This window comes from Acartia tonsa, chromosome 11 (genome assembly GCF_053477335.1).
Source record: "Acartia tonsa isolate MP-2025a chromosome 11, ASM5347733v1, whole genome shotgun sequence".
NCBI lineage: Eukaryota > Metazoa > Arthropoda > Copepoda > Calanoida > Acartiidae > Acartia > Acartia tonsa.
The window spans coordinates 24,922,472-24,938,149 of record NC_137270.1 but is presented as its reverse complement, the minus strand read 5'-3'; the positions used below and the strand labels follow the sequence as shown (position 1 = coordinate 24,938,149).

Below are 15,678 nucleotides of genomic sequence, written 5' to 3'. Positions count from 1 at the left end.
GGGGAGGAAAAGGGGAAGAGGGTTGTGGGGAAATTTTCCATTATAATTGTTTGTCAGAATATCATTCCCTTGTCCCTACAATAAACCAAGCAATTTTTTTTAGTTAGGTTATGAATAAAAAAAGATGTCTTCACTTCGTTCACCAATTCAAATAAAATGTCAATGCCTTCTCGTCAATTCTATGGCTATAATTAGAATTCCCTTCTAACGTTTGACTGCTGAATCTTCTTGACGACATTGCCAACATTTTGAAGCATAATTAAAGATAAAACATCCATGGCGGTAAGATTGCTTTTAACAGGTGTTAGGCTATTTTATATTTTTCTAATTTTTCTTGATAACTTTGTAGTTTTTGGTCCGATTTACAAAAATTTTTGGATAAGGATATCAGAATCAAATTTCCTTCTGTTTTAGGGGCTTTTCATGTTGATGAAAGGACAGATAGCTTTTTTCATTTAAAAAGGCATCAGTTTTCATGATTAGGGTTATTGTTTTATTTTTTTTTATTTTTATGTTTCAAATAGGATGGAGGGAGGGTGAGGTTGGCAGGTAAGCACTTTAATTAGACACATCTTTCAGATAAAATGACTGAAGCCAGACAGATTTGTGGCAAACATAAAGAATCAGGCTGTTTGTTAGTGTTTGTCTATAACTAAACTGTTCATTTTTCATGCAGTTTCTGAAACTCCAGTGGCTCAAAGTAATACTTTTCAATCAGTCTAAGGGTTAGAACCTATACATATAGTTACAATTTTCAATTATAAAGTAAACATGGTCAATAAATATCTTAAATAAATGGGTAGTTGCATAAATTGTATTTCAAAAAAAATATTTCAAGCATAATTTACAAGTATACAATTAAACATATATATTATTGTATTACAATAAAATTAGTCATCATGCTGTTTTTATGGAAAGAAGCCAGCAAAATAAATTGCATATTTACAACAAAAAAATATTATATGATATCGAAGTATTTTTTGAACTACATAGTAGAAAATTGAAATTTTTTCATATATATTGCTTATAAATGTTGTTTACACTATTAAACAGGAAAAAACATGCAGTTCATTGAATCCAAGTTTAAATGCATTTCATGCAACTACCCCTTTGGTTCAACTTCTGTGATCAAATAAGAGAACTGTAGTGCAAGAATTCCACGGTTCAGTATTTCCAGCCAACCTGCAGACCACATTTGCTCAACAACCAATCACAACGGAGCATCTGTAGATACTTATATTAGTTTCTTTGTTTTCTGCCAGGATTTTATGCTTACAAACAGAAGTTAAAATGTTTTGTTTTGAGAGATTTTGACAAAGAAATTGGTTGTTTTTATTGAAAAAATGTTATCAGTTACTGGCATTCTAAAATAAGTTCATTGTTTTGCTTCTAGCTGACAAAACATATAATTGAAATTTCTATTACAAGTGCTTTAAAACTTAATATTTTATCTACATAAAATGTAATTTTATAATTTTTTTTATTGATGCTTATGACTTCGAATTTTGGTTATTTGGTCTACTTTTGGTTGTCTTTCAGCATTTAGAGCAGTTTATCTCTTTCAGGCTTCCTTTAAGTACAAATTTGTCAGGAATTTAAGAAGATTACAAGAACAAGAAGCAAATTTAGAAGAAAAAATTGTTATATTATTATATTATTTATGATCTTTTCTGATTTGAAATAAATGTTTTAACTCTTTTGTTAATGTTAATTTTTCAGATTTTGATATTACATTCATGGTAAGTGTACATTTTCATTGCTTGGGTTAAATGAATATTTGATGTATAAGAAATAGAGGTGGCGGGCTATAACTACCCTGCTTTTGGTTAGATTTATTGATTGTTTTATTTACTTTTTTTGGTTTTATGATATAAAAAAAACTAAATTACTGTAAAATCTTTTCTAAAGTAGTATTTTGCATCTTAATACCCACAGATTATTACATATTATCAGAAATAACAACTTTTTTTTTCAATGTTCTTGCTGTTTGCTTTACAAATTTTATTCTCTTATTCTTCAATTAAATGTTCCTGTTTATTATCTCTTTTAAATGCTTATTCACATTTCTCTCTATTTATTTTTCAATTAATATGTCAAGAAGCTGTTTTGTTTTTTAATTACGTAGATTGCTATTTTTATTTTGGGTAAATACTAAAATAGTGATAATAAATGTTTTAACATTTTTCTAATTTGAGATTATCTTCCTTAAAGGGTTAAATTGTTTATACTTTTAGTTCCCGTAGCTGCCACAGAAGACTAATATACAACATTATATGCTAATACTTTTTCTAAATAGTCTAAATTATATTCTTTATGACATTTACAATATGAACACAAAATTAAAAACTTTATCTAGTCCATATTAAATAGTATTATTGGATTTAACTAAGCAGTAAATGAGAGTTATTACAAAATGATTTAAACACTATGAGTTGTAAACACTTATTGTTTGGAAAACTTGAGCTCACCCATAGACATATTTTCTTTATAGATCTGACATAGATCTTGAAACAATGAAGCAGGCTCTGTTGTAAGTTATCTTACTTATATTGAGATGCAGCATTCAAAATGATTCATATTTATTTTTTTTATTTTTATTTTAGGAATATGCAGTATAGTAATCCTGATTTTGTCCCTTCATATCCTCCAATACCAGTTCAGGTATACAGTAAATAAGTTTGAAATTAACGAAAACATTTGGCTAAACGTTTACTTCTATAAATAGCAGCAGGGTTTTGAAAGGTAAAGAGGTGGTTGAATGAAATGCATTGAAACTTAATTTTAGTGAACTTCATATTTTTTCCTGTTCATTGGATTAAACTACATTTATAGGACAATTTCAATTTTAGTTTAAAAAATATCAAGAGTGGAAAATCATATTCTTCTTATATATGTTATTTTTATAGCCAGCTAATTTTCACAAAAACAGCATAATGACTAATTTAGTGATGTCTTTGTTGTTTATTGTAATATAAAATTAAATATGTTTGATGGTATAATTGTAACTTATGCACTTGAAATCATTTTTCTGATATGCACTTTTGCAACTATCCCTTTGCACAGTAGGGAGGAGGGGCATTTTAAACTACATTACCTATATAATAAAAAATTGCAATAACAAATCTTCTTATACAAGATTTAGAATCAAAGCTACTCTATAATTCAAAAATCCAACCACCTGTCTGTAAAAAATGAAATGAAGGAACATGAATTTCTTAGCTGTAATTCAAGCAAGATGGCATAAATTGTTGATGAAAATTCCCTGTACCTGTTTATAATTTAAACTAAGTCCAGCATTCTATTAGTAATGGTAACTGTCTGGGATCACAAATTAATTCTCTGTATCAAAAAAAAAACTTTTTCTTGGATTAGCCTGCATTTACACACTCCTATGGCCTTGCATAGTTAAATTTTTTTTGAGTTGGTATAAGCTTACTGAATATTCCACAATTTTTTATCTTTATTACTGTTTCTAACATTTTATATTTTTAATGCATTTTTAATACATTATTTTTAAAATTCAGGGTGTTAATTGGCAAACATTTTTGGAGAGAGAGAAGCAAAAAGAGGAATTGTTAAGTCAGTATCAGGCTGGTCTGTTAGTTCAGAAAACTACCATAAACCAGTAAGATATTTTCTTGAGGCATGGAATTATGTTTATTAAATTTCTGTAATACTCCTGATTAACAATACTGTATTTATTTGCATTACATCATTTTATATTGGCAAAATGAGAGTAGTTTACAAACATGTTAGTATTCTAGTGTTATATTAAAATCCATGATCTATACGAAGCTAAGTGTGGAGATAACAATTACAGAGCTCTGAATTACCTCTTGTCTAAATAAATATTGCATATCTTTGGAAGTGTTAATGCAGACTTCAAGGTACTTGACATAGATGAGTTTATTTAATGGAGAAATCTTAACCCATCAAACATATATAGCTTGATAAATTATATTTAATTTTTCATTAATTTTTTTATTCACTATCACCAAGGCCTGTAGCTGAAAGTTCTTCATCAAAATCTGACAACACAATTGCTGAAAGTATTCTAAAATTGATAATGGAAAGAGGAACTGAAAATAAGGTAAGTTTAAATATACTCTTAATAAATGGTTTGTTTTTATAAGTTAAACATAAAATTAACTGATATTGTTTAATGCTTTCAGTCCAATATTGATTTCTTGCGAACACCAGAGATGCGTGGAGTTCTTCGCAGAATTTTTTCCAAAGAGCTAGCTGACAGTAAATCAGACTCTGACAAAGGTATTACTTTATTGCATTTAATCTTTAAAACACCTTTTTTTTCTTATATATTTAAACCAATAAACTTAACAAGAGCATTAAGATATATTTCTTAGGATTTTTAAACTCACTGAAAGAAGAAATAGATCCTGATGTGGAAGAAGTTATTTTAAGTAGTGATGATGAGAAAGATTCTAAAGCTAAACTCAGAAAGAAAATACAGGAAATAGAATCAAGGGATAAAGCAGCTGACAATGAAGACAATAGGTCAAGAGTTACAGATTCCAAGAGATCAAGATCTAGAGATAAATCTACTAAGAAGCAAAAAAGATACTCACCTGAATATTCACCTGACAAGTCTCATAAGTCTAAAAGGAGTAAAAGGTAAAGTTTGATTTAGTAGCTACTCTATAGGTAAATTATGTTCACACAAACGTCATGATGTATGAAAAGTATTTAAGGTGCAATGTTTATTAACTTTCCTTTATTAAATTTTAATTAACTATTTCATCAATTCTCTCTCTCCACTCTTAATAACATTGCCATGCTAATATAAGTTTATCTGCACAAACATAACCAGTGTTATTACCACAATGTTTTTTCCTTATTTTATGATGATTATCCTATTATAAATTTTAGAACAATGTAGAATATTTTAAGAACAGTATTTAATCCTAAAAATAAGTATGTCCTTAAACAGTATCCTGTATTTACACAATATTATTTAAAATTGAATTTAGACTTGCATTTATGTTTGTCCTACTACCCAATTTTAGAGCTTTACTTTGATTGATGTTTTCATTCTTGTCACATCTATAAACAAGGCAATTAATGAAGGAGATTTAAGTGTATTAATTTTCCCTTTTAAACATTATCAGCTACAAATGGATTGTAAGTCCATATAGTAATTACACCTATTTAAGTGTTCACAGCTGATTAAATTTAATTCAAATCCGCCAATTTTTTTTTTACCAATTTTAAACCCAGAATCTGAATCCACAATATGCAATTGAAATTGCAGATTCTGAAAGCTAATTTTTAGTAAAATGGTGGAAGCAATAAAGTTTCATGTTTTTCATTTTCAGTAGCTTTTCATGGTTATTTAACCCATTAGTGCCGAGCACCACTTTTATAGGCCGATCAAGCTGAAAATCTCAGGGAAGCTTTATAATGGTCAAAACGGAATTCCAATTTTTTTGTTTTGCTCTAGTGGCATGCACAGGAAAGTTGCAAAAAAAAACGGTTCGACATGGCCATAAATGCCCAACAGGCATTGAGACCCGTTTTGGGTGGTTTCTGCCGGCATTAAAACCTGTTTTTTTCTAAAAATATACGAAGCGATTTATATCACATTTAGTGTTTTGGCTATAGGTACCACCCTTTTCGGTTAAAAAAGCCCGTTTGTCGAAGTTTTAAAACACACACACTACAAAAAAAACATATAAAAATTGGGTGATAAATATCAGAAAAAGAGCATAAAAATATTGGAGGACACATATAGAGATTACTAGGGTATACTTATTAGGTTGGCTCAAGAATAATAAATCATAAACAAATATTTAATGGTTGAAAAGTTAAAACCGGGTAATAAAACCAAAGCCGAGCCGGGTTTTAAAACTGCCGGGTATTTATGGCCATGCCGAACCGGGTCATAATAGGGTGTAAAAAAACGATAAAAAAATCATATAAGAAATAATGATTTTAATAAAATGATTTCACAAATAGATGTACTTGTCAATAAACATTAGATTTCACAAAAAAAAATCAGCAACTTTACTAAAAAAACAAAAAAGTTAGAAGGGGTATTTTGAATTCACCAAAATTTTCGTGGTTTTCAAATTTTGTTGAGCTATACCGGCAAATGGAAGTAAGCAAAACCGCCTGCTCCAGGGGGAAATGAAAACCAGGGTAGTAGAGGGGGGATTCATACTGAGAATGATGCAATTTGAAGACTGGAAACTGCTTTTTTTTAACATTTTCTGGAACTGGGTGGAACTGGGTTTTAAAACCCGGTTCGTCACTTAAGGTTAGGTTAAGTAAGGGTTAGAAAATAGCCACTGTATGGGCTAGAATTTTTCTTTTTCAAAGATACCTTTAAAATATTGCTAGATTAGGCAATCTACTAAATAAACAAGAATTCGCAATCCATGGATTAATCCGCTCTTGTTTTTGGCAGATTTTTTTAAGTATCCAAACCTGACCAAAAAATTAGGTGGATTGCCAACCCTAGTAATTTCTATAATTTATCACATTTAGGATTATTTCCCTTTATTCAACTAAGTTCAGTTGAAGTAACTGCATTTAATATTTAGTTCACAGATGAAGAAATCAGATTAAAATTTTTTTCAGATCAGAACACAGAAGCCCAGATAGGCATCAAAGATCAAGATCTGCTTCACTGGATCTTTCAGTGCACATGAAACCTTGGAGGAGAGATGGTTCTCGACCAAGCAGTAGTTTACTGAAGCATAAAGATGACCACAGTGACAGACATCATAATCAGGAAAAAAGAAATTACCATGAAAATGATGACAGGCACCATAAATCTTCTAGAGGTGAAAGGGATAAAGATCATTATCAGCATGTTGATAAATATTCTGAGAGGCAAAGGTGTGACCCTAGAGATGAGAGGGACTCTAATAGAAACCGACCTATAACAAGAGATAATTCGCCTACAATTGTTTCAGAGAAAGAACAAAATCAACCTTACAGAAATCAGAGAGACAGGTATTATTTTTTCAGTTTTCTATTTGAGCAGCAAAGCATCTCTACTCATGAAGTTTTATTCTGTCCATTATTTAAACTTAGAGAATTGGCACTTAAAGGGCAAATATAGGTTCGATATGATATGAGCTTATATCAAAGGTGCAATTCCATAGATTATAAATAACTTAAAAATATTGACATATTCAATTGTATAAGTCTGTTTATAGCTTAAAACCCGTCAATCTCGAAGAAAATATGTTGTAATTAGTGTGGTTCCCTAAGAACTCAAACACCCTAGCATCACACAAGGCTTCGTGGCAAGGTTGAATTAAAAAGCTTTCGTTAAATGATAGTCGTAATAACGTGGAAACCAATTAATCAGGGGTAAATACACACTCCTTCTACCTTCATAAAGTAAATTATTTAAAAGTTAAAAAAAACATCAAATAATGTAAAAAGTAAAAAAAAATAATCGATAAAATTTTCTTGGAGGAAGAATGATTTCAAATCCCTGTTTTTTTGTGGCCATGTGTGTGTGTGTTGAAAATGCATACACAAGGGTTGTTTATATCATCATGAATTAATCAAAGATCTCTGTACAGAAAATAAACTTTAAGACATATTATTTACCCTGTCAATACTCCTGACACCCTTCTACGCAAATTATTTTTATGCTTTTTAAAAAATTAAATAAACTAGTATATAATCTAAAATAATAAACATTTAAATTATCTTTTAAGGTGCATGCCAATGTAATAGTCAATCAAACTTAAAGGACGCCTGCAAGAAATAACACGCTTTAACTGCTGAAAGACTGCCACAAGAAGACCCAATACCCCAAATTTAAAGCCTTCAGCTTCAATAACAAAAAAGTTCTAGGCATTTCAAAATAGCATTTTATGTACAATGAAATTGTTGAAAGATTTCCAATGCTCATAAAAGAAAAAAACAATATTAAATTACGTCGCCTAGACACAAAATTATAACCTTATCTTTGTCAGAAACTTAGATTGCATGTAACTAATTATATTTTTACAATAAAAACACCACATTTCATAGTGAAAATCTATGAAAAAATTCGATTTAAATTGCATTTTTAAACGAAAATCATAGCGGAAACAAAGGGGTAAACTAATACAAGCTTAGCTGTGATTGGTTGTTAAGCTGATTCAGCCTTCTGATTGGCTACAGTACATTCGGTACAACGCAAGTAAAACTTAATTTTTTTTTAATGATTTTGACTATAAAAATGGGTATTTTTATTGTAAAAATATAATTAGTTACTGGAAACCTAAATTTTTGACAAAAATAAGCTTATAATTTTGTTTCTAGGCCATGAAGTTTAATTTCAAAGTTTTCAACATGAGCATTGCAATTCTTTCAAAATTTCCATTGTACATAAAATGTCATTTTAAAATGCCTAGAACTTTTTTGTTATAGAAGCTGAAGGCTTCAAATTTGAGGTATTTGGTCTACTTGTGGCAGTCTTTCAGCAGTTAAAGCGTGGTATTTCTTGCAGGCTTCCTTTAAGCAAAATAGTCAAAAAAAAGTCTTGTAAAGGGCTAAAATAAAAGATTTTGTCGGCAATCTCATTTATTATATGTTCAATTGAAACAGAAAATTGCAAAATCTACTTAAGGATTTTTTTGAATTTTTAAATTTGGAATAGATATTCTAAAAGTATGTAATGGCACCTTTGATATAAGCTCATATCATATCGAACCTATATTCGCCCTTTAAAGGTCATGAATCCCATTACTTTCCTGGTTAGTAGTTTTAGTGCCTTTCAAAGGTCATACACTATATAAATTTGACAAGAATGACAACATCCATAAGCCAAAATTTATTGTTTAAAGTGAGTTAATGAAATTTTTAAATCTTTAGTGCACCTGCTGATATGGAGTTGTTATCAAAAGTGTTTGCAACTGCAGTTGGATATATTGATGACATACATGCTATCTTACAGATTACTTCTAAGGTATGAAATGAATTAAACCAAGATTTGATTGCCCATTAAGAAGAAAAAGTTTACAACCTCTACAGTATTGAAGCTATTCTACAAATTTATATGTTGTGTCTGACAGAATCTACTTAAAGTAAACACTATCATATTTGCCTCAAGACATAATGTAAAATTAGCCCTAACTTAAAAACTCATAGCTGTTTATCATTTATTCACTAATAAAACTGTCAGGGAAAATATGCTTCAAGATTTACAGATTTAGCTGTTTGTTATAATTCCTCTAACTGAAAATATTCTACATTTTGTCTTTATCAGTTTTGTCTTTTTATGTGGATAGAGAGAATTATATTATTTATATTAGGAACTTCATTATGTTTTATATCTATTTTATTTTCTTTTATTCCTTAAACCTATCAAAAATTTTCAGGGTGCCTGCAAAGATGGATTAGTTATTCTCAACAAGGCTAATCTTTGGGTCAGCAGGAGGTTAGATATTTTTTGTTTGTGGTTGAGATTATCTTCTACTAAAAATATATGCATTTATCATCCAATTTAGGTTCTCTGTCTGATTGAACTTATAAAGTAAATCAGGCTAAAACTAGTATGAAACTGTATAATACATTATGGTTTTAAATTTGCATTACCTTAAATATTGATTGCACAGAAATAGATTTTTAAATTTACTAATGTCTTACTAGGAATGAAAAGCTCATCTTTTTAATTCAGATTTTTTAAATGAAACAATAATCAATGACTTTAAAATCATACTAAAGTCCAATGATTTCCTTCCTTGATTGATTGATTGATTGATTTCCTTCCTGTAATTACTATTATTACCTTCATTAAGAAAAACTTTTACCATGAAAATATATTACAATTTAGGAATCTAAATGAGAATACAATAACTTGTACCAAGAAAACTGGAAATGATCCAATAGATAAACTTCTTCCTATGGGAACAGGTGTTGCACTAAATGCAAGAAAGCTGTCTGGGGATGTTTTTCCATATCAGGTAAATTATATATTTTTTATCTGATTATAAAAATCAAATAAATTCAACTTTGCTTTAAACTAATGTGATGCTACATATTCAAACCACCTTAGTTAAGGCTAGTTAAACTATTTTGTAATGCATAAGTCTTTTATAAATTACACTCTTAAACACTACCCTATCATGTAGATTGTAGATGCAGTAAAACTATTCAGGCAATTGTGGTTTGGCCAGCCATAGCTGTTGAGCCTGAGTGTGGCTACAAGTTTTCTGAACTAGAACAACAGTTGGAGTATTTCAGAAGTACTTTTTCTCTCTTCAAATATGAACCTTTAACTTTTGATGGTATTAAACCTACCTCAAATGAAACTTGGACAGCTAAGGTAATCATTGAAAACTCTAAAAGTGATGTATACCAAATATTACACAGTTGCATGGATGATTACATCTACGAGTAGCAAAGTATAGAAATTCTTAACAAATTATTCATTCACAAGAATCTTGAATGGAAATGCTAAGTTATATTGTGTGTGTGAGACCCGCGATCATGGCTCAACACGTAGCGCATCCGCTCGTCGTCGGGAAGGTGATAGGTTCGAATCTCGTTCCAACACCGTGTCATAACTAAAGATGTTAAAAATGGTTCCCACCGCTACTATGTCAGATGCGCGACTTAAATAGCTAGAGTGGGGGGAATGCCTTGGCCCAAAACAGGCGCAACTTGCTACCATGCACAGTTGGGACTTCTCAGACAAAGGTCGTGCATCTCAGAGATTGGTTGTCTGTTGAATGAATGGACGCTTTACAACGCAATCATAAGTATTGCATGTATGTTTCAAGGTGCATGGAGGTCTAGTACCCGAAGCGACACCTAGCCCTTAGAGTCTTAACTCTTTAAGTCATATTGTGTGTGCTTATTAACCTGGAATTTTATAATCCAATTTCATACCAAATATGTAGCTAAAACTAATGACCCATGTGCACCCTGTAATAAGCTAATCTACTCGGTTTATGATTGGTTGGATAATTCTTAATTTATGGCTTCTTTTTCTGAGTTATAGTGTAATATTAATATGAATATCTAGGTTGATGAAATCATTGATGAAAACTGGGGCATAATTGAGCTTCAAGCCAAAAATAGGGTAAAAGGATGTGCAGAAATATCTATATTTTAAAAACTTTTAAAGATACATATTGGGTTTTTGTTTCTTGAATTACTTAAGTGTTGACACTTAAGTAGTCTATGGCAGTGTAGTTTTCATGGATAGTAAAAATCTAGATAAAGGCCTGGGTTTTAGATAATTTAATTCTGATATTTTTGTTGGCATCTTTATTTTCTTCAAATTTTAATTTACTCATTGCTTTCCTTTCTTCATAAATGTTTCTCTTTGCAAATTTGCACATCCTTTGGTAGAAGAATTCAATAACTGGAAGGTAATTACTTTTCACTAAATATGCTGATTTTTCAAAAATAATATGACATTACTTTGAATAGGCTTTAAATTGCCAATCATTTATTTATTACATCCGTACCAATTAAGACTATAAAATCCTTATTATAGATAAATAAAAAATCTGATTTAGTAGATTTGAATTTTTTTTATAATTGCAAATGTTTTTTTTTTAATTTCAGATTCAATTGTTTCTTTAACAAAGACTGTGTCTGGTCCTATACTGGCAATCTTTTAAAAATGGTAAATATTTAACATAATTTTATTGATAATTACATTTTAAACTCTAACTATTAATACTTACAATCTTGAGCTCTGCTTACACCATGGCAGTAAAATAATTACTTATGTAAAGTTTTTCGTATTATTTTCAGCCCTTACAAGAAGTTTTGAAAGTAGGCCAGTCTGTTAACATTGTGTGCAGAAGTGTCATTAAAACTAAAGGTATATATTTCTGTTATACTTTTATGGAATAAATTTAGATTTTTTTATCTTTTAAACCTTAAAGGAACTCTGCAAGAAATACTCCGCTATAACTGTTGAATTCCAGCCAGCAAAATTATTTCAAAATGATTATTTTATTACAATGAAAATTTTGAAAGATTTTCAATGCTTATGATGGAAATTTCAATATTAAATTAGGTTGTCTGGAAGCAAAATTAAAAGCTTATCTTTGTCAGAAACTTAGACTGCCAGTAACTGGTGACGTTTTTACAATAAAAATACCCCTTTTTAAAGTCAAAATGTCTTTTAAAAATTTGGTTTAAATTGCGTTTGAAAGCGTAAAATAATAGCAAGAAAAAATTAAACTAATGTAAGTAATACAGATGCTCAGCTGTGATCGGACTCAGACTTCTGATTGGCTGGAAATCCTAAAGGCTGACATTCTCACTATAAAGAAGATTGTTTTTATTGTAAAAATGTTATCAGTTACTGGCATCCTAAGTTTCTGCCTTAAATAATCTTATAATTTTCTTTCTAGGCTACAAATTTTAATAATGAAAATTCTATTATTGGCAATGAAAAACTTTCCATTGTACTAAAAATATGATTTTAAAATGTCTAGTAACTTTTTTTTGTTTTTGAAGCTGGAGGCTTCAAAATTCGGGTATTTGGTCTACTCGTGGCAGTCTTTCAGCAGTTAAAGCGGTATATTTCTTGCATGGTTCCTTTAATTATTCATTTTTAGGGCTTGACTTAGCCAAGGTTAAGAGTTTATTAACCTTGCAAGCTTTGGTGGTATCACTGGATAAAAATAATATACCAGATGGAGCTCCAAGAGGATTAGAACTAGAAGCTTCACCTGGAACATTCTGTAGTGAAAGGGGAATAACATCATATTTATTTAACAAAGAGCTCATCAAGAAGCTCAATGTTCAACTCCAGATATTCACTTGGGTAAGATTTACTTATTAATCCCCTGAAGCCTAGTTTTTTAAAATCAAATTATTACCTATATAGAAAAATTTGTGCACAACATTTCAACTGTTTAATCTCTTTAGAAAACACAGAAAAGTATAATCGGTCTGGATAAGGACCTGTTTAAGTCAATCGATCCACCTGATGAAAGGAAAACTAAAGAAATAGAAGATCCTAAAAGGTAATTTACCTTCACAATTAGTATCTACTTTACTAATTAAAACTGTTCTTTAACTATTATTTTTTGTTACAGCAAGTTGAAAGGTGTCATGGGGAGAGTAAAGAGTTTCTGCTTTGGAGAAGCAGGTTATATTGAAGGGGTAGAAGAACCTTGGTTATGTGTTTTCCATCCTAAAGAATGTTTGCTTTCACCAAATCAAAAGTTCAAGGAACTCTACAGAGAAGGCTTCTTGGTAATTTTTTTCACATTAAATACTAAATGTAGAAAGTTTTTAATGGTAACATACTAAGATTCTTTGTATCAATATTTTGCAGGTTATTGTATATGGCCAGAAGGTGAGTGGTCGAAGAAAGGCGCAGTACATTGCTCAACAGGTTGTGAATGTGGTTCAAAACAAGTCTAAAGTTGTTGAGTTCAACTTCTATCCTCCCACTGCTGATCAATTGCACTATTATGCCCAGGTTTGTATTCTTATTAATTATAGGTTACAGGCTGAAGCAAAGTCTGACAAATTTTCAGTAATATTGATATTTTTCATGATAGGTTTTAAGTAACTTGCACCTTTTAAATTATCAGGTGAACAATGTATTGGAGGGAAGGCCTCCCAGTGAACTGCAGGAGTACTATGATAATGTTATGGGTGAAGTAACATATGTTATTAGTAAAACCTTTGGTGTCATCAGCTTTGGCCAGGTAGTTATTGCCTATTGGTAAAAAAAAAATTTTTAAAGAAAAGCCATTATATAAAAGTAAAAGTTTTGTTCATAATTAAAAAAACCTATTCTACACAGTAATATTATTGTAAACCATCTCATTTTTAATATAGGTATTCTTTGTAGTATCAAATATTTTCAGGATAAGAAGGCATTGTTCAAACTGTCAGATGTATGGTTATCAACTTCTAAGAGAGCTACAGACCCATCAGTTTTTGTATCCTCCATTTTGCCAGTTGGAACACAGGTATTAAAGGTTTTGTAACTTCAATTTGATTTCAGGAAGGGAGAGGAAAATGACAAATAAGTAACTAAATTTAAAAGTATTAGGGAAGTATAATTTATCACCGTATCTTTGGAGAAATGATAAGATATATATTTGACCTGAACTAAACTGAATTTTTTTTTGGGGGGTGGGGCGATTTATCTTGTGAGTGTGGTGGTAACCTCCCCCTAAATAGTTATAAGCCTTATTAGGACCTATGAGAAGCTACCCTGTAAAGACGAACTATTAACAAGATCCTACGGCTCATTCAGACAGACACATAGAGATCCTTCTACTTTATTATTAGGATTACAATAAATTGTCCTCAATATTTTTGTTTTAGGATTATAATACTTAAATTATATCTTTACCTTTCATTAATGAGAGCAAAAAAATCAACCTGACAAATTTAAAATAAAGGTTACCATGCACTGTGTAATGTTGAACAGTACAGGACAAGTCCAGTACTTTGCTACAAGCATCTGGAAGACCCTGCCATGCCCCTTTCCTGTGGGTGGTACCCCAGTTCCAGAAAGGTAACATTTCTTAGCAGCAAAGCCACTTCTATAATTTACTTTGTCCAATCGTCTACCCGTCAGTAAATCTGTAATTCAATTACCGAGATATAAGTATTAATGTTTAGCAGATCGCTATAATACTTTAAAGTAAGCCCGTTTTGTCTTAATATTGATCATTGGCTGAAAGGATGGAGATATTATAGAAATCCAAAAGCTTAGCATAAAACTGGATTTATTTTAAAGCGAAGCTTTTTTACATTTAAGTTAAACTTTCTTTACGATAATGGAATAGCTCTAATTGTTAATTCATGCTTGAAAGAATTGTCACATCGATTTAAAATCGGCTTGGGTCGCAGGGAGGGAGGGGACATTGGACTGTAAATTACGGTGGTAGGTAATCAAAATTTAAAAACCACTTAATTTATCATTGAACTAGCGGCTTCGCCCCAAGAGGTTTTATCAAACTAGTTTTTCGTGTTTAGATTTTAAAGAAAATTAAAAAAAAAATTGGGGGGGTTAGGGGTGTCCCACCCTCCAAAAAATATTAATAAACCTTCCCGGGACCTATGAGAAGCTAGACAGACAGACAGATAGACAAACAAACATCGTTCTACTTTGTATTATTGAATTACAAAATTAGGTTCTTAAAACCCAACAATGTAAGTATTGTATATAGAAAACGTGGATGTTGAGATAAGGGAATTTTATCGTCAATTTAATCAGATATTGGTCAATACTTTCCTCCATGGTAAATGGAGGGTGTGGGGCAAAGTTAAAGGGTGGGTGGATGGAGGGTGGTATCGTTGTATTATCCAGAGAATGAAACCTTTTATTAGGGTATGTGAAAATCTCACTTAATATCCACATATTCTATATCCATTATTTCAATACCTACACTAACAGATCTATAGTATAGAAATAAATACAGACAACTACCTCCTTTCCCCATTCGTCTGCTTTTAAGATATTTTCTGCTACTTGGCTGTGTTAATATAAGCGACACCATTGGTTGATTTTCAATGACCCAATAGAAAGTTAGCACAATACGATGGGGGGATACAGTTATTAAACCCTTTCCTCTAGTGTTTTACTCTAAACAGAATGACTTGTAATATATCAGGATGAGCTCTCTTTCCTCCGATAAGATAACCCAGTTTAGAGATCAAGTGAACAAAATTGAGGTTGATCTTTCAAGTACATCAACTGCTAAGGTAATATTTTAT

General features: G+C 30.7%; 1 protein-coding gene across 3 annotated transcripts in view; it reads left to right on the top strand.

The window, feature by feature from the left end:
- Positions 1 to 15,678, top strand: part of LOC145331677 (uncharacterized) — a 39,810-nt gene that overhangs the window by 5,048 nt on the left and 19,084 nt on the right. For all 3 annotated transcript variants that reach the window (XR_013883827.1, XR_013883828.1, XM_080176464.1), the window contains exons 7-28: positions 2,604 to 2,661; positions 3,525 to 3,625; positions 4,000 to 4,090; positions 4,173 to 4,269; positions 4,365 to 4,632; positions 6,598 to 6,975; positions 8,839 to 8,932; positions 9,345 to 9,403; positions 9,800 to 9,929; positions 10,124 to 10,291; positions 10,994 to 11,050; positions 11,323 to 11,342; positions 11,542 to 11,602; positions 11,734 to 11,803; positions 12,549 to 12,757; positions 12,862 to 12,959; positions 13,032 to 13,191; positions 13,274 to 13,420; positions 13,536 to 13,652; positions 13,815 to 13,919; positions 14,358 to 14,473; positions 15,576 to 15,666. Coding sequence is in view for 1 of the 3 variants with exons in the window: in XM_080176464.1 (XP_080032590.1) it covers positions 2,604 to 2,661; positions 3,525 to 3,625; positions 4,000 to 4,090; positions 4,173 to 4,269; positions 4,365 to 4,632; positions 6,598 to 6,975; positions 8,839 to 8,932; positions 9,345 to 9,403; positions 9,800 to 9,929; positions 10,124 to 10,291; positions 10,994 to 11,050; positions 11,323 to 11,342; positions 11,542 to 11,602; positions 11,734 to 11,803; positions 12,549 to 12,757; positions 12,862 to 12,959; positions 13,032 to 13,191; positions 13,274 to 13,420; positions 13,536 to 13,652; positions 13,815 to 13,919; positions 14,358 to 14,473; positions 15,576 to 15,666 (2,695 nt within the window). In the remaining 2 variants the exon portion in view is untranslated. The remainder of the gene's footprint in view (positions 1 to 2,603; positions 2,662 to 3,524; positions 3,626 to 3,999; positions 4,091 to 4,172; positions 4,270 to 4,364; positions 4,633 to 6,597; positions 6,976 to 8,838; positions 8,933 to 9,344; positions 9,404 to 9,799; positions 9,930 to 10,123; positions 10,292 to 10,993; positions 11,051 to 11,322; positions 11,343 to 11,541; positions 11,603 to 11,733; positions 11,804 to 12,548; positions 12,758 to 12,861; positions 12,960 to 13,031; positions 13,192 to 13,273; positions 13,421 to 13,535; positions 13,653 to 13,814; positions 13,920 to 14,357; positions 14,474 to 15,575; positions 15,667 to 15,678) is intronic.